The sequence below is a fragment of the Tympanuchus pallidicinctus genome, unplaced genomic scaffold (assembly GCF_026119805.1).
Source record: "Tympanuchus pallidicinctus isolate F22 unplaced genomic scaffold, pur_lepc_1.0 scaffold3, whole genome shotgun sequence".
Taxonomy (NCBI): Eukaryota; Metazoa; Chordata; class Aves; order Galliformes; family Phasianidae; genus Tympanuchus; species Tympanuchus pallidicinctus.
Window position 1 is genome coordinate 49,934,143 of NW_026294747.1, and position 22,508 is coordinate 49,956,650.

The following is a 22,508-nucleotide window of genomic DNA, read 5'->3' on the forward strand; positions in this document are numbered from 1 at the left end:
CCAAAGTTCTCGTCATTATTTTAACCAAATAATAGGGCTGGTTGATTTTTTTTTAATTTTTTTTTAATTTATTATTTTTTACAAAGCACTCGTTTCTTTTAGCAGTTACCCAAGTTAGTATTTTCATTATTTTTAACTATATTGCTGATAAATGCATTTCAGCTTCATTTCTCAGTCTTCTCAGAGCCCCTCTTAAGAGGTGTTTTTTTTTTTTTTTTTTTTTAAATCCCTAAAAGCAAGCATTCATGGGCAGTCTTATGAAGATAGGAGGAGAGAGAGTTCCAATTTGATCCCTGGCAGTCATATATTCATTGAACAAGTCCTCAGGTGGATACTGTTGCCTAATCCTGGCCAGGCAGATCCATCCCCATCAGCATTAATCTCCGTCTCCCACAGCTCCCCCTTTGCTTCTAATGTGTCCTGCTGTGAGGGCCTATGGATCAAACTTTCAATGCTGTCCCCTCCTCTTGTTGCTGAAGTATAGCCCTTGGGAGGAAGAGGAGGAAGTCTTCAGAGATGAGAGGGAGACAGGTGCTGGCAGAAGCTGGGGTATAGGTAACTTATTCTGGAAGTGTTAAGTATTAGAATCAACAGTTCTAACAGTTTTTCTTCGGTCATGGTGATCAGGATTGATTGATCTAAGCTTTGCATGCCTATGTTTTTGTCCCTTTGCACAATCCAACTTTGAGCAATTGGTAGAAGGTCATCTCTGCCTTGAATCCTTAGTAGCAGTATCTTCTCTGTCCTTCACCTCTCATTCAGCTAAGCCTCTCTCAGCAAGCACCACTGGCAAATGCTGCAGTCCCTATTCATCATATTTTCTGATTATTCCCTTGTGATCTTTCTCTCGGTAGCCACTTAAACTGTAAACTTAATAGCAGGGCCAGTCTGTTATTTGAGTTATGTAAGCCTGGAACACATTTTGCCTTATTTGCTTCCAAAGTAAACACAGTTAATATATTGAAGATTTTACAAGCAATCTTTTTTTTTTCTTTTTTTTTTCCCCCCCCCCCAAAACATTCCCCTCTTGTCTTTCTATTGAGTACTTCCATCTTTACAGGAGTCCTTTTTAAATAGTGGCTGTGGATGGGCCTTTTCCTTTGGAAGAGGGCTGTTCTGTCGTAGAAATAAAGTAGCTAGGCAAAAATATGCATGTATATTAACTTTCAGTGTATGAGGGTGCAGGGTTAGTTACTTCAGAAGACAAAGCCTTTGTAGCTTGCTTGTGGAAACTGCGTCTGTGATTTACTTAGCAGTGGCAACAGTAGATCATGAATAAAGGCTTCCAGTCTTGTTCTTCATGAAGCAGTGTTAACTGTGTTTGTACAGGTCTGAGCACAATTAGCTTTTGGGTTGTGGCGTGGTTTACTGGCAGCACATAAATGTCTTTCAAATTAAAACTGGAATCTCTATTCAGTGAAATGGCACCCTTTGACTCTTGCTTGTGGGCTGGCTGGTACCTGTGAAGTCAAGTCTGTGCAACTTTTTTGGTTTACTTGTTTGTTTTTCACTCCAGTTTATTCCTCAATGACAGTCATAGTTTGTAAGGTCACAAATTCAGAACACAGTAAAACAATATTCATATCCTTATGTGGGAAAAAAACCTAATAGCTGCAGCCAGAGTCTTTACCTGGTGGTAAGAAGTACATGGGGTTAAAATGAATATCTTTAAGATCTTTGTAGTGAGTGCATTGATTCTGTTAAGTGTGTGTGCAGCCCAAGTTCATGTATTCAGCCAAAGCTCTTTTTCATTTGAGTGTCATATTTAATTTCTTTAAGCTTAATTATGCTCTGCTTTTCAAAATAAAGAAAAAAGAAAAACATTCATTACCTCGAAATGCAGACTCCAGTGTGGAAGTGCTAAGTATTCAAAATCAAAGCCAAATATTAGAAGCAGCAGACAGAAGTGTATTAAGAAATTAAATAGTTTTAAGCCTTTTTCCCTCACTCTGATCTGTCATAGAGGAGAAGAAGCTTTGATTAACTGTGCCACACAAGCAAATTGCCAGACATTACTCAATGGTCTTGTTACTGAAGGGCTGTGGAGGATTTAGCCGAAAAATGCAGTTTCTCAGTAGGTCACTGTCAGAATGAGAATGCTGGAGTAAAAAGTGCAGCTCATCAGCACTGTTGGCTGTGAAGAGGCTCCCAGTTGACCCTTACAGTGCAGGTGAAGTTTTAAGTGGGCATTCCTCAGATTTAAGGAAAAATGCAAGTGGGCTTTGCCTATTGGTGTGGACTGAGCCATGCCTTGCTGTAGTACTGCATACTTTGTATGTGCTTCTAAAGTCTTTTACTGTTCTTTGTCGTCTTTTTTTTTCTTTTTTTTTTTCTTTTTCTGTGTAAGCAACCTGAACAAACTTGAAATTACCAAGGGAAAATATGTGAGAAAGCTGTAGGACCCTTCTGTGAGCTGAGTTCTCTTATGCTTTCGACTAAGTAAATATTGACTGGTTTTGGTGGAAAGCTGTAATAAGCTGTTAGATTTTGTTAGCCAGACACCTGGGAAAGGGTGGAGGTGTTGTATCGGAGAGTAGGCAGAAAGACAGTGAGAAGGGGGAGAATGAACTTGGAAGAGGTTAATTGTTTAAAAAGAAAATGCCACTCCCATGAGAGAGAAATCAGGGCCCCCTGAAAATGAAACAGTTGCTATTAATTTGTGATTTTTTTTTTTTTTTTAATTTTACTTTTTTTTTTTTTTTTTTTGCCTGTTGGTGGCTGGTGACAGTCATGGCAGTACTGCCTGTGCCATCACCTGAAGTTTCTGGCCTAGGTATTCAGTGATGGGGATAGCTAAGAAAAATCAAAGCCGTTTGGAGGAAACTGTGCATAAAGCCAATTGACCCTGAGCAAGATTGAACAGAAAACAAGCTGTATTGCATCTTACATTTTAATATTCTTTGATATTGGATTGTTTTTGTGTCTTTTCAGGCTAGTTTGGGCACAGCGTTGCACTTGCTGCTGTGAGACCATTGCCTTCGAAGCAGTGATGAATTACTCTTCCAAACACAGCACTCACTGTGCACTCCCTGGTTTCTAGGTCTCTAAATTATTTGCTGTGTTGCTGGGCTTCACTAGATTAAAATCAGTTAAGTTAATAAATCTGGAGAATCACAGTGGTGAATCGCACCCTTTATCTTTCCATTCATCGTATTTCTGCATGTTTAGGAAAGCTGTGTCAATTTAGGCATGACATAAAACATTACATGATATGCTTTTTACAAGCAGCTTTTTTAGCAAAAGGTAACATACAATCTCTGAGTAATGCAATTGAACATCTTATGAGTTAAAATAAGCATAGTCTTTTCCTAGATTTGGGATATTCCATCATATTGTAATGCCTGTGAGTTGTGGATTACAGAATCTAATTATTCACTAATGAGCAGTAATGGTACATATAAACTAAGGGTCACTATCCTATTACAGGCACCTGATGGTTCACTGATAAGCATTTGGTCATTAGATTGACCATAAAATATAGTCAATAATTGAGGTTAGTCATAGAGCAGACACCTTATCAGCACTAGGCATGGTGGGACAGCTTGCCAGTACTCTGTGTACTGATTGTGCTGTGACTGAGCATATGATTAGGGTATTGAAGCAGTCTGTATCTAATGAAACTGCAGGAAAGGCACAGCAGTATTAGCACAACCACTAAATGACTAATGCGTTTTTGTTCCAAGCTTCAGACACTTCAATTAGTTCCAATAAACTCTGATCTAGTGTAGCGGTAGGCAGAGGATTCAGATATTTTGTGTACATGCTTTCATTACGCTAGTCAAAATTTGTAATGTTTCGGGGACAGATGAAATCTACGTGGCTTTGAATGAAAAATGATGGAAATAATAAAGGCTGTCATTACCGTTTTTACTTCACTTTTTCAGTTTTATTTTTGCATTTTTAAAAATCAGATTTCTTACAGAGACAATAGCTGCTGCCTGGTTTAAAAGATGAAGCTGACAGTAGCAAATTAGATGTCTACATCTTCTGCTTTAAGATTCACTCATGCAGTTTATGTAGGCTTGTGCATATAGATCTAAACTTAGAATGTGTTCCTTAGCGTTTTGTACCATGTGGAACATTAGTCAAATAGTCCTCCTCTTGAAGGCTTTTGAAGAGATATTGATTTTACTGTGCTTCAAACTGTTGCTGAGAAAATAACCTCAGAAGCATTCTTTTATGATTCCTCTTTTTTTTTCTTTTTTTCCGTGAGGATGCCTTAACTTTCATAAATTATTTAATACAGTGAAGGATGCAAAATGCCTTTTGTCTGTCTGAACTGCTGTTCAGGCGTCTGTGATGCGACCTTGGAAAGTAACCATAGAAACACGTTAAAAGCATCAACCGAAAATCAGTAGTTGGGTTTGACAGTGATGCAAATTCTGTGAAAGAAGATTATGATGTATTAGGAACACTTGAGGCATATATTACTGCTAACCTGTTAAACCTGATTATTCCATGTCAGTCAGTACTTTCAGAATCTAATACAGGGGGGAAAAAAAAAGAACAAAAAAACCCCCATAATTTTATTTTTTTAACTTGCTATGTTTAAGATGTTTCCAGCTAAATCACTTCATCCTGCCATTTTCTGTCCTTCTAAAAGCAAGAATTATATTTCTGCTAAGCACATAATGTAGTTCACCAATTCTCTGTATTTAATAGCTGTAAACTTTTGCCCTGTACCACGCTGGGATGTGCTGGTATCCTGGCTTTGTGCAGAGCTGGCATAATTTAAATCTCTTTGACAATTTAAGTAGATAACTGGGTTTGAGTAAGTGGTAGTTCACCAGAAGGTGAAGAAAACGTGTGACACATTGGATCCTGAGCCAGACATTTTAGTGCTGAAATGTAGTAGCCAGGCCAGTTTGTGATGTTGCAACAGAAGTGCTTGTGATGATTACGGGTAACTATAGTAAATTTTTGGTGAATCACAAGTCAGAGGAAGAAGCAGAGTCAGTTGTATCCTCATTAAGGATAATCCACATCTAAGAAATTCTATGTTGAAGTGTCAGAAAATTAAATTTGAATTAATTACCTGGGAAGGTGGGATCCTGGCTTTTCCTGGCCTTGTTGACAGAGGTAGCCAAAGAGCTGTGCATGGTTTGTCTCCTCTTTGTGGGCTTGTGGCAGTATCATGGGAGCTCTGAGGCTCTTCCAGGGGCAAAGCAACTGACATTAATGCAGCTCAGCAGCCGCTCGGAGCATCAGCCCTTCTTCATTAAATCCCCACAGTGTCCTACTTCCTCTCGCTACCATCCAGTCATTGTTGAAAGCCAGTCAGGAACGGTGGCTGACCAATGTGATGGGCAGAGTGTCCAGATGTTTCAGGGGGTGCCAAATATGTAATCCCATTTTTCCCATCAATGAATCTCTCCTCAGAATCTGGTGAGCTGGAACAGCCTGGTCACTGCAGAGCGTTGCCCCACCACATGGTACTGGAAGTGTAAAACCTTCACAGATGCCTTTTCCGTGCTGTATGGTTTCGAGTTGGATATTAGGAAAAACATACTCTCCAGGAGAGTGGTCAGGCACTGGCACAGGCTGTGCAGGGAGGTGGTGGTGTCACTGCCCCTGGAGGTGTTCAAGAAATGAGTGGATGTTTAGTAGGAAATACTGGTGGTAGATAGATCTAGTTGGACTGGATGATCTTAGAGATCTTTTCCATCTTTAATGATTGTATGATTCTAGGAAACCCTCGTGCAGATGGAGATGGAGTGAGTGACACTGGAGGGCTTGCCTCGTCCTGCTGGTGCCGTGCTGCGACTTCTGGAATGCTGTTGCTAGCAGTCCCTGGTGTGTAAATGTGACCTGCATATAGCCCAGTGCTATGCAGGGACAGGGGATGAATCAGAGTGTGTAGCATTGTGTAGTATCTTGTATCATCTTTAGGCAGCTTAAGCTTTCCTAGTTGCTGTGGCAGCATAATAATGCCTATAATTAAGGACAAACTAAATAGTGTATGGCTTAGGTATATCCTGTTTAGCTTTTGCACATAAGGAGGATAAACGAGAAGATAAGACTGAATTTAGTAGGCTTTGTTTGTGCAGACAGAAATGGCTCTCAGATCAGTGTGTTTTAAGAGCAAGATATCGTTACTGGTATCATTACTAATAGTGCATCATACCATATGCTGATAAAGCACTATGTAAATTAAGCCAAGTTCCCTGCTATGAAGAGCTCATCTGTGAAGACTGTGAGACTGATGGGGAAGACAGCTGGGGACACAGAGCTGTGGTTCAGCAAAAAGGGAAAGTAAAGAAGCCAAAGTAGTTGAGAAGAAAGGGAACAGTGGAGTTTTGGATTTTGGCACTTCTGAGTTGAGCAGTATTGAAAGTGTGAAGAGGTGAAGTGTGAAGAGTCTCAGAAGTCAGCAGATTTGAGATGGCAATATGGCTGATTAATATGTTTAATTAAATGTGGGAAGCTTTGAATGATCATCTGTGGTGGAAAGCCAGTGGTGAGGATTTGAGAGAGCCATGAAGGGAATTGGCTGAGAAACTGGGTTTGTGTTCACTAGATGAACAAGTAGCACTGGGCACCTAAGAATCATTGCCTTGGCAAATGAAGCTCCCCAATTCAGAAGACAAGTGTTCATGATTCAGACCAAGGAGGGATTGTGCAAGGCATCAGTGTCAGGGAGATGTTTGGGAGGCTGGGCCATAGGGGAGGTGTGGGAGCAGGATAAACTTTGCTAGAGGTGGCAGAATAATGCAAGGAGGGAGGCTGGTGACAGCCAGGATGGCAGGAAATATAAGAAGGAAGGGACAGAGTGAAAGAAGGGGAAAAATGAATTCAGTGAGGTGAATACATTGTAATGGAGAAGGATGTTCTAGGTCTTTACTCTTTCATAGCAGAAGCTAAATTAAGGCACAAAAGAACACTCACAGTGCTTCCTGCTGACCATTTGCCTTAAGTTAAAGTTCTTTTTCATGTGATGCTGTCCTTGGGAAAGGCTGATTTTTGTAAGCCCAAGTGCCTTGATGGATAATACAGGAGGTTTTGGAGCACCAGAGGCAGCCTCCTTAGGAGATGAAATGACTTCCTGAGCTGCTTTAGGTGATTCTGTGCAGACAGTATTGCAGTATTAGATTTGCTCTGTGTTCTGAGATGTTCACAATGCCCAGGAGGAAGAACAAGGCAGGATAACTTCAAACAGATGTGTTCACAAATACATGGTAGGACAGAATTGGTGCCTTCAGAGCTGCCAAAGTTTGAATTTATAGAGACACAAGTGATTAATGGGACGTGCATGTGTGTTGGGTAAATGGTGAACGGTGAATGGAGTTATAAACTAGTGAAAAGCCTGAAGCATTTATAGATGATCTGACTGGAGTCATGCAGATGCTTATTTTCTTCTCTCTCTGATCCTCTGCTTTCATGAGCTTAATATTTTATCCTATAATTTAGGATTTTTTCATGTGATCTTGTCTGTACTTCCTTATTCATTCATAGCTGCATGTAACTCCTTATGCAGTCCATCTGAACATGCCCCTTGTCAAGAGGAACAGTTCTCCCATTTCACCCATCCCAGCCCTTTCCCTCTGTCTGCTTTTTTGCCTCCTTGGCTCCTGAACATCAGTGCCTGTTCTGGCCCCATTATCTGGGGCTTCTCAGCTTGGTGGCTGTGGCAGCTGCACTGATAGTTTTTTTGCAGCAGGAATGGGGGATTCCATTGGTAAAATGATAATGGTGACTTTCCTGCAGGGCTGTAATTTGACAGTTTGCACCTGTCTCACAGCTTTATTGGTGTCTTTCAGGTTCTTTCAATAACATACTTAACTATTTTAATGCTTTATATTAAGGCATGACAGACTTAGCAATTGAAATAGTAAAATTGGGCTGGTAATAGAGCATTTAGCTCTCGTGGGTGATTTGCAGTCACTCTGACACTCAGTTTACTGAGTGTTGTATGCAGTTTGTAGGGTGTGTGCATTTTCAGCTGACGCTGGCTGTGTTCTGAGCTCAACTGCTTTGCTTGCTTGTGCTAGTGGCAAAATGAAATGCTTTGCATTACCGTTTGTAACAAAAATGAAATGTCAAGGCAAAATAAAGCACCAGCACTACAATTGCGGAGCTTGACCGACTGCAAGATTTCAAATCCTTCCTCATCCTTCCTGTTGAATGCTGGAGGGTGTTTCCAAGTGCAAGGTTTTGCACCTGGGTTGTGGTAACTTCCACTATCAGTGCAGCCTGGGAAATGAAAGATTAAAGCACAGCCCTGCTGAAAAGGACCTGGGGATAATAGTGGATGGCAAGGTGGACGTGAGTCAGCAGTGTGCCCTTGCAGCCTGGAAAGCTGAATGTATCCTGGGCTGCATGAAAAGAAGCATGGCCAACAGGGTGTGGGAGGGGATCCTGCCCCTCTGCTCTGCACTGTGAGACCTCATCTGGAATACTGTGTACAGTTGTGGAGTCCTCAGTACAGGAGGGATATGGACCTGCTGGAGCCTGTCTGGAGGAGGACTGCAAAAATGATCCTGGGGATGGAACACCTCCCCTGTGAGAACAGGCTGGAAAAGTTGGGGCTTTTCACCTTGGAGAAGAGAAGGCTCTGGGGAGAGCTGAGAGCATTTTGGTATCTGAAGAGGGGCTGTAAGAAAAAAGGGGACAGACTCTTTAGCAGGGTCTGTTCTGATAGGACAAGGGGAAATGGTTTCAAATTAAAAGAGGAGTGATTTAAACTGGATATAAGGAAAGTATTTTTATAATAAGGGTGGTGATCCATTGTCACAGGTTGCTCAGGGAGCTGGTGGGGGTCCCATCCCTGGGGACAGCCAAGGTCAGGCTGGACAGGGCTCTGATGGAGCCTGTGGGTGTCCCTGTTCAGTGCAGGGGGGTTGGAGTAAATGGCCTTTAAATGTTCCTTCCAACTCAAACAATTCCATGATGATTGTATGATGATTCTTTTGGCATGATGCTTCCAAGCTCAGCCAGTACGTTGCTCAGCATTAGTGCTTTTCTGCCCATTGCTCTTAGATTTGCTTCACTTATCAAGAAGCAGTGCCCTATGGAGTTTTGAATATAAGGAAATGACTCAGTGGAAGTTAATCAGCATAAAATGAATCTAATCTAGAAGTTATTAGGGAAGTTAGTTGAAGTCCAGAATGAGGTTTAAAATATTCCTTGATAATGAATCTCAAGCTGGACTTCAGTAGTTCCTTGTTTCTCCTGAACTTTGAAGTTAGTATTTTCTGGTCAGAAAAAGACAAATTTCTCTATCTGCAACTATATGAAAAGACATGTCTTATATTTTCCTGCTAAGTGCTATTTTAAATGGTGCTGCAGTTTCAGCCCACTGTGTCTCTGAGACATATTGCTTCAGGACTGATGTCAGTTAAACAAATCACAGAAATGCTGGACTTTAAGCTTGTATGTCTCTCCTTTGTTTAAAAATGCTCATTGTGTGGGCATAAGACTTTGGTGATTTCCACTGTATCATTTAATACAGTGCATTTAACTCTGTAGCACTAGGTATAAGTAAATACCCCTTCTCCTTCCTCCCCCGCCCCCCCCAAAAAAAAAAGAAAAAAAAAAGAAAAAAAAAGTTATTTGCTTGTCAGTGTAGATGTCAAGCCTTTGACTAAGTATCTGAAATAAAACCTGGGTGAAGAAAGGACTGACCCTCCGTGGATTTTTTAAATGTGCACTGATATGTGGAACAGAGGGAGCTGAAGGTGATGAGAAAGGTATGTCTGTGGGGTCAGTGTGCTGGGATGGAGGAAGGTAACCTAAAAATATAACCACCCCCAGAGTTAATGGAGTCTTTACAGTTGGAAGTGACCAGAAATGAGAAAATCTTGCATTGGGGGGCCCTTGTTCAGCCCCGCCTGTTCTTCAGATGTCCCCCATGTTAGCCATGTCCTGCATTTTATCTCTCATCCTTTTCAATCACAGACGTGCCTGTTCTTTCCTGGGAGCAGCATGAATGAGCAGAATGTTTTTGCTTTTCATACCAGATTGTTTTTGATGAATAGTGTGGAGTGCAATATCCTTTGTAACAAAAATAATGAATTGCCTGATAAGTCATTTTAATGCTGGCTTCCTTCTGTATATCGGGAGCTGGTATTGCAGAGCAAAATGTTAAATGATCTATTAAAGTAATTACTTTAATAATGAATGGCTAGTTAGCACCATTGTTTCTGTTCCATTACTTTTTAGTTTTAAAAGTGGTTTTATTACTTTTTCTTGATAGAATACAAATGAGACTAAAATTTAGTTTTTCTCAACCTGTTTCAAGAGTTTGTGTCCTGCTGGCAAATAAATCCAACTGTTTTTGCCTAAGGTGTGTGCTTAGATTGATGTGGTTCTGCCTCCTTTAGCTCAGTTCCTGAAATAGAGCGAGACAACACTGCTGGCAGTCAGGTAGCTGTGTTTTCAATACGGAGCATCTATGTTGTCTGCGACCCAGAAGCTGGTGTATTTCTATATTAGGTGTTGACAGTCTTGCTTACATAAAGATTAACCTACATGGGTTTTCAGCAGTTTGTCATATGGCACAACTGTAAACAGTGAGCATAGAAGTACAGCACTGTGTGCAACTGCTCCTGCTTTGTTTAACATCATTAGAGAGCAGAGCTGGAAATGGTACGTGGCAGGCTGCAGTGCCTAGCTGCTACCCTGCTGTGTATAAATCAGTCCATTCTTGATCCTTGGTCCTGGCTGTTGAAGCAACATTCCTTGGCCAAAGAAGTGTCTTAAATCTGCATACTGAGAAGAATACAGATCTGACATCACTCTTAACAATTTTGTGACAGTCAGCTCAGAAACAACTGTTTTGGGAGAGTGGAAAAAAACAATTGGAGTGTAAAAGTCAGCAAATGCTGCCCTTTTGTGTTACTTAAATTTTGGAAAAAATTACAGAGAAGAGCTATGAGAATTCCTTCTTGGATTCTTGTTTGGAAATCGCTTGGTTGGCTGCTTCTCTTTAAGTAGTAATGTGCAGCTGAGAAAATGTATCATCTCTTGGGTCTGTACACCATGGGAAAGCTCTTTGGGTGTCAGCTGTAGTCTGCAGGTTTATTTTAACCTGTCATTCTCCCAGAGGTCTTTCTGAATCTGGCAGAGAGTGGCTCTGTCTGGTCCTCGAGTGAGGTGCCTGATTTCAGGGGTATCTTGGCTATTGCACACCTGTTCATCAGGCCTTGATTCTGTAGGTAATGAAAATGTGAACAGAGTAGGGGGAGAGCAACGAGGGTGTTCAGAAATCAAAGGAACTTGGTCTGTAAGAGGTTGGAAGAACTGGGACTGTTTTTGTCTGGAAAGGAGAAGGCTGAGGGATGCTTGCAGTCTTCATACAGGTAACAGCTGCTGCAGCAGAATGAAATAAGCTCCTCTGCATGTCTTCTGGGGAGATGGGGAGGGATAAAGAACGTAAATTACAGGGCAGATTTATGAGAGAGACACGAGGTGTGAATTTTCTAACAGCAAGAATAGCTAAAAGCTAGAACTGACTGCCTCTGGAGGCTGTGACTTGCTTTCCCTGAAGTTTCTAAGAACAACTTGGGCAAATGTATAATGGAAATACATTAGGTAGAATTCATCCATTGGAAAATGTAGAAGGTAATGTTCCTAATATGTCAGTGTAGCTGATGTATGTTATTTCTGCCTTTCAGATTTTAATAAGAGATAGTAAGAGAACACTGAGGTCACTCAAAGCGAGAAGCTGAAATTCAAGCCTGAATTTATGCTATGTGCAAGGTGCAAGGCTTGAACTTAATCCCATGTTGAAGATACTTTCTTTCGTAATGTTGGCTTGGTAATATTGCCACAGTATTAGATGGAGTTTGACATTTTGGAATGTTTTAGAATGATGTTTTTCTATTGAAATTTATTTCTGTCACCCATTATAAACATGCCATTGTTTGAGGCTGTGCATTGTAATCCAAATTATTTATTTGTTGAGGAAGGTAAACTAGTGAAATAAAGAACAATTATTGTTCCTCCTGGCAGTGTTTCTGAACAGCAGTGCTGGGATGGCTAAGCAAACAAAGGTTTGGTGCTTTTAACGTATAATGATGTTGAAGGGAGGAAAGTCAGCACATGCTCCTGAAACTAAGTATGCATCACGGAAAGCCAGTAATGTTGTTCCAGGGGGAAGAACAGGACATAATCTCAGATTGTAATTCATACTTCATAAGAGATGCCTTGGGCAAAATTTATTGCAGAAATACAGATGGTGACTTTTTTTTTTTTTCTCCAAATCCTTAGTTGGCAGATTTAGACATTTCCCACTTCCTGTTTTAAAATGTCTCTTTCCAAACCAGTTTTATTTTCCACATTAAATGGTGGTAGTAGAACCTGATACATTGCTTATTTCTGAGTTTGTATGGTGTTTTGGGCAGTGACTGTATTGTTTCATTGTGCTGTCTGTCTAATTTTAGAATCACAAATCAAACAGTAATAGTAATAATAAAAGTGATAATGCCAACCAAGTTTATTCTGTTAATTGCGGAAGGCTCGGGACGGAATGCTGGAGGGTGTATTGTAGGACATCCGTCTATTTGTTGTCTGTATTGACAAGTAATTAAGGAAACAATAACTGGAACTGCAGATACAATGACAGACTGGGACTTTCCCACTGCTTCCTTTGGAGTTGGTTTGCAGTGGGAAAGGCTTTGGTTATGTGATGAGGGGCAATGACTGTGTTGGGCTGGGAGCTGGGAAAGTTCAGAAGGATCCTTCTTAAGGGTAAAGACTGAGACCCAGGGTAAACCTGCATTCAGAATTCTGCAAGCTGTGCAGAAGGTTCCGTATCGGGATAAAGCTGAGTCTTGAGATATCTGTCAAGGTTTGCTGTGGACTTTTAAGTAAACTCCAAAGCTCAGGATATTTGAGACATAGACCGTGCACTACTTTGGCCATGATTTGCTTGGTAAAACCCTAAAAAAAATGTCATAATCTGAATGACAGTGATAAGGCTGGCTAAGGATGCTACAACTATGTTAATACATAATGGCTCATGCTGCAAATGAATGTGAAGAAGTTTTCTTTTATTATTTTTTCAGTGGAGCTTAATCTGACTTGTGTGGGTTTGTCTGCAAACCCACCTTGTCTCATTACGTCCTCTGCATCTGTCTCACTTGACTCGTTTCTAGTATGTGTCCCAGACTATATTTTGCATCACTTTTCCTTGTGAAGCTTAGTAAATGTTAGGATAGCATTTTGTGGAACTTTGCAATTTTGCATCATTATAAAAGCTTAAATTCTAGTTTTCTGTTTCATAGAGAAATTATACCTAGATGGAACACTGTTCTTTAGGGATTTAAATTGCGCTGTTTACTTTCACAGCTATAATGTGCAGAACGTGTGTAGTGAATGTAATGTAGAAGTAGCTTGCAGTACAAAAGAGTATCTGAAATGTCATGCTAACTACATAAAAAGAATATAAAATAAAAAATTGTATTATTTTATTTTACTGGTCAGGCTTTGTAGCTGCCATTGCTGCATACACACGTTCCCTAGATGCTGAGAATTTTGTAATTGATCTGGCTGTGCTTTTTCTCTCTGGTCTCATCCATGCATGGCAGAAAAATCTAGTAATCTGTAAATTGTGTTGGAGGGGAAAGAACAGGTTAGAGACTGTCCCTTGTCATTTGATATTTGAATGCTCCTGCATGTGCCATATATTAGTTTTATTTTCTACCATGACACCTAGCTATGAGAAAAGAACTCTCCAGAGCATCTTAAAAGACATCTTCTATTAGAGATGGAAAGAGTTAAGCAAAATGCAGGCAGTAGATCTCACAGCTAGAGATAAAAATAATATATGCACGTGTCTCTGGAGCTTTAATTGGAAGAGAGGCATAACAGTGGAGCTTAGCTTCCCTTGCAAGAGTGCTCCATAGATGAGTGTTTGAAGTTGAATGGGTAAAACCAAAGGTAGGTGGAAAGTATGCAAGTGTCAAAGTTCTGAAGAAATACTTGGAAATTACCCAGGAAAACAAATTAGTCTAACACTTAAGTTTTGCACTGTATTCTTTAGAAGTTATAGTTTTCCCTTTGAGGAAAAAGTATCTGATACTGTAGAAGTCCAGGCAGTCCACTGTGGTGGTGAAGATGAATTTAAGAACCTTGTCTGAGAGATTAAAATTCAGGGAAAGATACAAATTGAGAGGAGATAGGCACAGCACCTGCAGAAAGTGGTTTGGTATGATCCCAGTTTCAGCCTTTCTGGTGGTGGAGGAAAAGGGCACAGTTTATTAGAGGTTGGCCTTCCCTGTTGTCATGGAGCAGATTCTGCTGGAGAAATGGTATGTTGGAAAAAAAGGACTAGAAACTCAGGTGTAAATTCACTAATGGGTTGTTGAATGAGGACTGCAGGAAATCCAGTATCTTCATGGCATCTCAGAAGTGGTCCAGGAGTACATATTCTTGTGAATTTTACTGAAGTGAGGAGTTTTGTGTAGTTGGATTTTGTTTCATTTGGTTGGGCCTGCATCCAAACCAATGCAGCCTATATTTTGGTCTAATGAGTACTTGGCTGGGATACCACCAAGTATATTCTGGTGTTGTAAGAAGTGCAGAAAGATTGATGAGCCCTTCTGTGGTTCTCCTTGCCTGGACCAGTCCAGCGGCCCAAGCACATCATATGAACGCTGCTGCCCAGCTGGATTTTGTAGCAGTTAAAGAGCTATGCTTTATGGAAGAGCTGAGGATGACAGCTGCTTACATCTGTATTCAAAGTCTAGAATTAGTTATATTTTGTTTTCCTCAATTGCTCAATTCTTAACTCCATACGTTTTCCCCTTCAGAGAGAAAAGAAAACAAACCAACCCAACAAGCTGATTGATACTGCTTGTGCAAGATGTCTGTGATGTTCCTGTTCCAGAAATAAAATCTCATTTTGATGTCAAGTAAACACATTGAGGTTACAATTAAGCTTTGTGCTCGGCTACCTGAGATGAGATACTTTTTAAATATATAATTATTGGTGCAGTTGGCCTGTTGCCTGTCAAAGCACCGATTATTTTCTACAACAACTACTCCAGTTCCTCTGCTTTCTCAGTTTCCTGCTATCCTACATGGACATCTGCAGTCCCTTTGCCAAATTTCTCAGCACGTTGGGATACTTCAAACTCATAGGAAAAGGAGTTATCAGCACTCTAGCAGTTAATTGCTTTAGCTAGCATATGGCACCGTACTTTGTACTGTGAAAGTCTATAAAGTGTGGATATTGCTAGGAGTAAATCAGTTTGAAAGGTGGTCTGTCCTGGGGAAGTTAAGACAGCTGTTAGTGGGTTTGGTATCTTCTACCTGCTTTTTATAATGGTCCAAAACTGTGTTACTGAAAAATGTTGAGAGATGTTATACTTCATTAAAGCTGATTTTTTTATTTTTTTGTTTATATGTTAAGTGCTGCTTAGCTTGGCCTTTGTGGGTGCATTTACTGGTGGTTAGCACTTTGTTAGGTGCTTGAATAAATAACTACTGAGCAAATTTGTTCTTTGTATCCCATTCTCTTTCACGTACTTTTCCCAGAGGAGCTCCTTCAGCCAGATATACTGAAGGAATAATTATTTCATCAGGATGTAATGCATATCTTGATTCTACTTTGAAGACATTCTCTTGAGGAGGTTTTATCATTTCAACAAGGGATCATAGCATGTAAACAAGGAAATAAATGCTACCTTTCATATTAATCAACACGATGATTAAATAATAACCAGAACTGTTAACTGTTACTTGGAGAGGGAGGATAATTATTATCTTGAGTTCCAAAATGAGAGCACAAATGGCTAGATAGACTTTTCTGTGCAATAAAGCTGCGTATTTAGGAGGCATTATAGTTTTAGTGTGCAGCTGCAACCCCAGTGAAGTTGTGCAACTATTTTCCTGGCATCTTGTTTCAGGCGTATGTTTTCATACTGAAAAAGATATTATCACAACTTTTGGGATTTAGGCAGTTAAATCAGTTCTCATTTCCACTGAAAACCTGAAGTTCTGTGTAAATTCATGCTTGCAGTGTTTTCCTTCACCATGGGACACAGTTCCTGCTGGTCTCCGGGTGCAGCAGGACTCAAAAACTGTTTCTTTGCTCAGAGGCAAGAATCCAGCTTGTTTCTCACAAGACACTGGGTTCTGGCTCAGAGTTTGGAACTAGAGTCTTATCTTTTCATCACATGACTCTGTTTTCTTCTAAATATTGCCATATTTTTAGAGGGAGAAATGTAGACACCCTGTGTGCTTCTCTCTTGATGCTGATGAAGAAAAGGGTCCAGGAGTTTAACTTACATGTTAGGCAATGTAGAACATTGAGCTAGGAAGTCTGGAGGTCTGTAATTCTTGTTCTTAGCTGTGACCCTGACCCAAGTGAGTAATTTTGATCCTTGGGCCAGGTCTTTGAACTGCTACTCACTTGATGCTAACAGTAGTTAGCATCAACAGTTGCTGAAAGAGACTGTGCAGCCCTCCTGCTCTGAGTGTTCTGTTTTGCTCCTGACCCACTATAAATAGAAGCAAAGGAAGAATTTCCTTCAGAGATCAGCTTATTAAGATGGTGGAACCTGAGGCTGAATCATCACTAGATTCATGGAAAAGTTAGAAGTCTAGTTTTACCCTGAGTTGAGGATGACAGCATAGCACTCCCTTAGTTTTTCCATGTGTCTGTTGCTTATAATACTTCAGAGATTGATGCCAGCTCATTCTTGCTGAAAAGTACTTTGAGATCCTGGCCTGAAAGTCATGATGAAAATATAAAGTAGCTGTTGTATATGACCACAAGAAGTCTCCTTATACTTGTAAACTAATTTACCCAAAGTGACAGGCCTTTATATCACAAACATGCACCAGAACAGTGCTTTGCTACCCCTGGAAAAACTGTTGGTATCAGTACAAACTGCTATGAACAGTTGTACTGAAGTAGCTTGGTCTCAGATCACCCACAGATACTGGTAGTGTAACACTTTGTGCCTTTACAGACTTAACAGTCATTCGAAGTTATAATAGAAGATAGCGTGTTGGATTCTTCTATGACACGTTCCTGAAGGCTGTCTATCTACAGACAGTCTTAAGGTTCATCACTCATGTTCGAGTGGCAAAATGCTTCTTGGCTTTGGCGGAGCTGAGGTTTCACCCTCACAGCCACAGCTGGTTACCTGCTGTGTACTCACTTATGCAGATATGTGTTCTACATAGCTCTGTGGGGTGTTTTTTCCCATGCGGATTTTGATGCAGAGTTGAGTTTCTGGTTTTGTTTTGTTTTTGTTTTTTTTTTGCTTTACTGTTTGGTTTTGCTGGTGGGGAATAGCATAAAAACTGGTTCTGTTGCTATTCTTAATTACAAGGAAGAATGTTACAATTTTAATTGTATGTTTTAATTTTTCCTTCATCTTTTATGTTTTCAAATTCTGCATTTCAAAAGCAGGATCATTATCATTTTAAGCATTAAAGCTTGTCTCTCTAATAGCTTTCCCTTTTAATGTGGGGAAAAATGGAATTGAGGAGGAAGAAGCCAATCTTTCTTGAAGGAAATTTTCTGTTATCTGAGGATTTTCAGTGCAGCCAACAAGATAGGATCTAGGCTTAGCTGACTTGAAGTGTCATTCTGTGTCTTGAGTAATTTCTGGTGTACAAAGCACTGCTTCTATAATGTTATCACTAGCAAAATCCATCTGGTCTTTACAGTGACAAGGGGATTATTTCAACTTTTTATTACATTAATGAGATTTTAGCATTTTAGGGTTCAGCTGTCAAGCTGTCGGGGGAGGAGAGGAAGGTTAGGTTATAGTTGAAACTCTACTGAGGGAGAAAATAACTGAATAGTTCAGTCATAATTTTTCTACCCACGTTTACTTTTATTAGTCCCCTGATGTTTTGTCCTTATTGAATCAGATTAGAATGCAATGACTTGATTTGTTAAAACAGGCAATGATGACAATGAACATCTGTTTGTCTGGTCAAGATTGCCATTAACACCTAGTAACATGTCCTTTCTCGCTATTTTATACAGAGCAGCACAGAAGCTTAACCTGTCTTCGAAGAGAAAGAAATACCATCCACCCCTGCCACACACACACGACTTCTCTATTTATGCCACTAACTTTAGTGGCATCCTGCAGCTCTGTCCTCCCCCAGCACCACCATGCCTTCTGAGAGCTGTGTCCAAAATCAAGGACAACCCTGGCATTGGAAAGGTAACTTTGGATTTCAATTTTTTAAAATAGACGTCCAGATCAATTTTAATGGGGCTGGAAGTTTACAGCCTTGGACAGGGTTGGATAGGCTCAAGGGAATGGTCTTGAGTGAGAGAGGTACACACCATCAGTCTGAATATGCCTGAGAGCTGTTATCATTTGTTGTCTTTAGAGAATGTTTGCAGCCTCAGAGCAAAATTTTGGCTTTGCTGAAACTAGCTAACATCACTGACAACAATACTGACAAAGGTTATTTTGTCCTTTCCTCTCTTAAAGCAAGAAAATAATTTTTTTTTTTACATTTTTGGTGTGCACCAGTACACGTGCAGGTGTCACCTTTGGCAGAAGCAGTCTCTTTGTTACCAGCAAGGCTTAGCTGCTGATGCTGTCTGTTTGCAGCGAGTAAAGGAGATAGCCACAAGTGCTTGGTTTTCCTCTGCTTCGCATATCAGTGTAAGCTAGGAGTAACTGTGGAGGTCAAGTGGCTAGAGAGAAATAGATGTATCTCCAGCTTGGGAAATCTAGCACCTTTCAAACTGTAATATTTGTGCTAATTTTATTTAAAATTAATTAAAATACAACCTAATTACTTAGAGCTTTATTTATATTTATAGCAGTTTAATCACAGTCCAAATACTTATGTAAATAAGTTACAAGCGATTGGTGTTTGAAGATAGAATTGAAATATTTAATGTGTATAAGAAAGCTCAAATAGCACCTTGACTAACTGTAAGAATCAGCATTAATGTAGAGAGATTATCAGCCTAAGTTCTTGTATTTGATATGCTGTTACTCTCAGAGCATACTCTGTATTCTCTTAAGCTGGTGAGCTTGTGATAAATAGAAAACAAAGCAGTAATTGGGGTTATCTTTAAGCATGTGCAAACGTATACATGAGAGTGTGGTTTCTGCTCCTGTTTTAAAAATGTGTTAGAAAAATGATACAGTATTAAATGGTGGAATGCAGGAAATGTGACTCAGTAGAGATTCTGAGGTGGAAGAAGAGTTTGTCAGGAGTTTGTCCATTCTATGCTTATGTTTTAGCAGAGCCCATTAGAGCCTGGCTGTTTTCCCTGAGGCTTAGCACTTAGCTGTGGCATGAGAAGCGATGTGGAGCATTGCATTTCTGAGGCTCTTTGGGCTTAGGAAGACCTTTAAAGTGTGCTTACACCTCCCTGTGCTGATAGCTCAAAGAACTGTCTCTGTACCTCACCACACTCGCACACCTACAGCTGTGTGCAGCTTTTCTCTTACGCTTTGAGGGTGGTCAGTGGAGCTTATCAGCATGACTTGTGCCTTGCAGAAAACTCTGGTTTAGCTGACGTCTTCAAACAGATCAGCAGTCTAAACATCAAGTGAACGATCCCAGATGGTAGGAAATCATGCCTTAGGTCATGTGGTCTACCAATCTTTTTAATCGGGAGCAGAGGAAATGTCTTTCAAAGGGCTACCACTATGCAGCAGCTCAAGGCAGGACCTTGCACCGACCCACAGACCAGAGCTGTGCTCACCTGCTAAACTGCATGAGCTTCTCTTCATGCATGAGCATGGAATATATATTTCACTGATGGAAAATGTAGATAGACCACATGTTCCAGGGTGTGTATATATATATATAGAGAGAGAGAGAGAGGGAGAGAGAGCACATGCTGGCAGTGTGGCTTGTATTTCTGTCTTGTCTGGCAGATTGCACCAAAGAATTCTCAGATTTTATTGGATCAACAAGCTGGTGTTTGACCCTCTGTTGTGTAGCGGTTGGGTGAAAATATTATTGAAAGTAGTGTTTGGGCCCAAGATTCCAGCTGTGGACTTTTCATCATGTACTTGACCAACATTTGGAAAGCCCTTGTGCAGTGCTGGAAATAAGAACTCTGCTAATAGCATCTTTTATATGTGAGTTAAGACTGAAGAGTATGAAAATGGTGATGGGATGTGCTATTTCCTAGTTTTAATGCTCCTCAAAAATTAAGGTAATAAGACATCTTCTCTAACTCATAGTTTAAAATGTGCAATACATCTTAAACCCACTTAACCTATTCATTTTTTTGCAAATCTATAAATTGTAACTCAACAATGTAGGTTCTTTTTTTTTTTTTTTTAAAACAAACCAAAACAAAAACAGCAGAAATGAAATGTCATTTATTCTAATTCCTAGATGTTATGGTCTAAGGAAAATTTCAGTACTATGTAGAACATTCAGTTCTTTAGCACTGAATACTGAGTTTCACCTTTTTAGAACAATGCCAAGTCACTTTTGGTAACATTTAGTTCATTGTTGTAGTGGTTACCTTCTCTGTTGTATTTTCCTCTTAACCAGTTTCTGTTAATCAAGATTTATCCAGCCTAGTATCTCCTTACGGTGATGATAAGAATAAAGTAACTACCATTCTTTCTCACTTTGAGTATCATTGCAACTGAGAGAGCGATTTGCACAAATCTGCAAATGCTGGCAGATGTGCTGTGATCCTGTTACCTCCTGGTCCCTCCTCTTCTAACAGCTTTTCACTTTACACTCCTCCCGATTGTCTCTTTCCTCACACTTTTCTTGCAGCCTGTCCAATAGTAAGTACACGTGGATAGAAGCAGTGCTGGATTCTGGAGTCAGTTTTTCCTACTGCAACAGCTGTGGCTGTGGCTGGCTTTTTCTTTGGTTTGTGTGATTGTTTCCAGGTCAGCAATGTGCCTGGCCCTGTTATTACTGTGTAATTACAGTGGGTTAGGCAGCTGTTGAGGCAATGTTTTCCTTTTTCACCGCCCCCTTGCTGCTGTTTTGTCTTTCATGGTTATTTTTGATGTGGAGGACAGCTTTCGTGCTGGTAGGTGAGAATGCAGCAGTATTGATGGCTGCCTTACTTAACTTTACTAACCTGAGAATGACCCCTTAAGGACCAGTCCTTACTCTTTTCAAGGGGCTGATTCCTCTGAGCACAAGTGTCTTGACAAGTTCTAATGTCCCTTTTGTCACATGGCTTCTTTCAGAATATGACAGAATACCGTGCAGCAATACAACTTTTTGTATTGTGAAGGGGGCTGAAGAGATAACATTTAAGGGGTAATGCATATGTTACGTGAGAATGAAAAATGTAGGAACAAACCCATCAAGCGTCAGTGATAGATCACTGGGAACAGCACAGCTCCCTTCATAAAAAGTTGAAGTGGTGAATGATACGTCACTATGGGGAAATACCCTTTATATTAAGAGGGAGCTAGTGAACAAGGCCAGGATCCTGCACAGAGTAACTGTTAATCTGTTCTGACACATGCTAGGTAGTCTAATTTCTGTTGTAATTCTCTTGAAAGCTTAGAGCAAAGTATCTGTTTAAGTCAATGTTGAAACATTTAACAATGTCCGTTTTGGGCTCCTATATATTTCCCTATCTGTAGTCATTTTTAATTAGTCCCTCCATCATTGTTCAGTATTATCTCTAATCTGATATTCAGTGCAATGCATTTGGAAGATACATAGGAAGAGAGCGTAGAAAATATGACATCACTTTGAAGGTAGAAGAGAAAAATGCTCTCCAGACATGTTTCTATGTTTCTTTGGAAACATAGCAAGGCTGATTCTCAGGCCAGGCAAAGTTGCCTGGTTATTGAAACAATAATAAAGATCAAAATTAGCAAGGAGGGATTAATACAATATAATAGAGATCAGTTGATGGGGCTTTTATGGGTGGAACACAGACGTTAGACCTCTACAGAAGAGTCAGCTAGCATTTGAATGGAGTGATCTGGTTGAATGAGTGTATTTGGGTTTTGAAAAAGCTTTCGACAAGTGCCCTGACCTAGATTTCTCAGAAAACCCTAAACTGTCATGTATTCTCTAGTGGCTTAATAGCTGATAGGAAACGGGGTTAGATTCAGCGCTGGAGCAGAGCTGACCACAGTGTCAAATGGACGCCCATGCTGTTTGTTGTCTTCCTAAATGGTTTGTGTAAGGTGGTGAAGCTACCTATTCAAGCTAGCCAAAGCTACAACTGACAGTGAGAACTTGTGAAAAGATCTCATTGTGCTGAGATTACTGGGAGGATAAGGAGGCAGATGAACTTTAAATAGTAACTAACACAAGGAAACGTATATTGGAAAAGCAGCTCTAACTCTGGATGCACAAATGCTAAATTGTAAATAAATCAGTCATGACCAGCCGTCATGGAAACTGCAGCATTATTTTTGTTATTGTGAATCTGAGCTTCTGAAGAAATGCCGTATTTCACTGTTCAGGAGGCAAGAATAAGCATCTTTAGTTGTAACGGGGTCTCTGAAAGTTTAATATGAAGACATGATCATGTATTTGAACAGCCACTCACTGTTCTCTTTACTGACTTTCTTCCCTGATATATTAACTTATAAGAAATTTAACAAAGGATGGTAAGAACT

The 22,508-nt window shown here is 40.2% G+C and overlaps 1 protein-coding gene across 1 annotated transcript in view; it reads left to right on the top strand.

Moving 5' to 3' along the window:
• The window catches only part of KIF26A (kinesin family member 26A), a 96,470-nt gene that overhangs the window by 49,731 nt on the left and 24,231 nt on the right, over window positions 1-22,508 (top strand). The window contains exon 5 of the mRNA XM_052693820.1: window positions 17,948-18,131. Within this exon, the coding sequence (XP_052549780.1) occupies window positions 17,948-18,131 (184 nt within the window). The remainder of the gene's footprint in view (window positions 1-17,947; window positions 18,132-22,508) is intronic.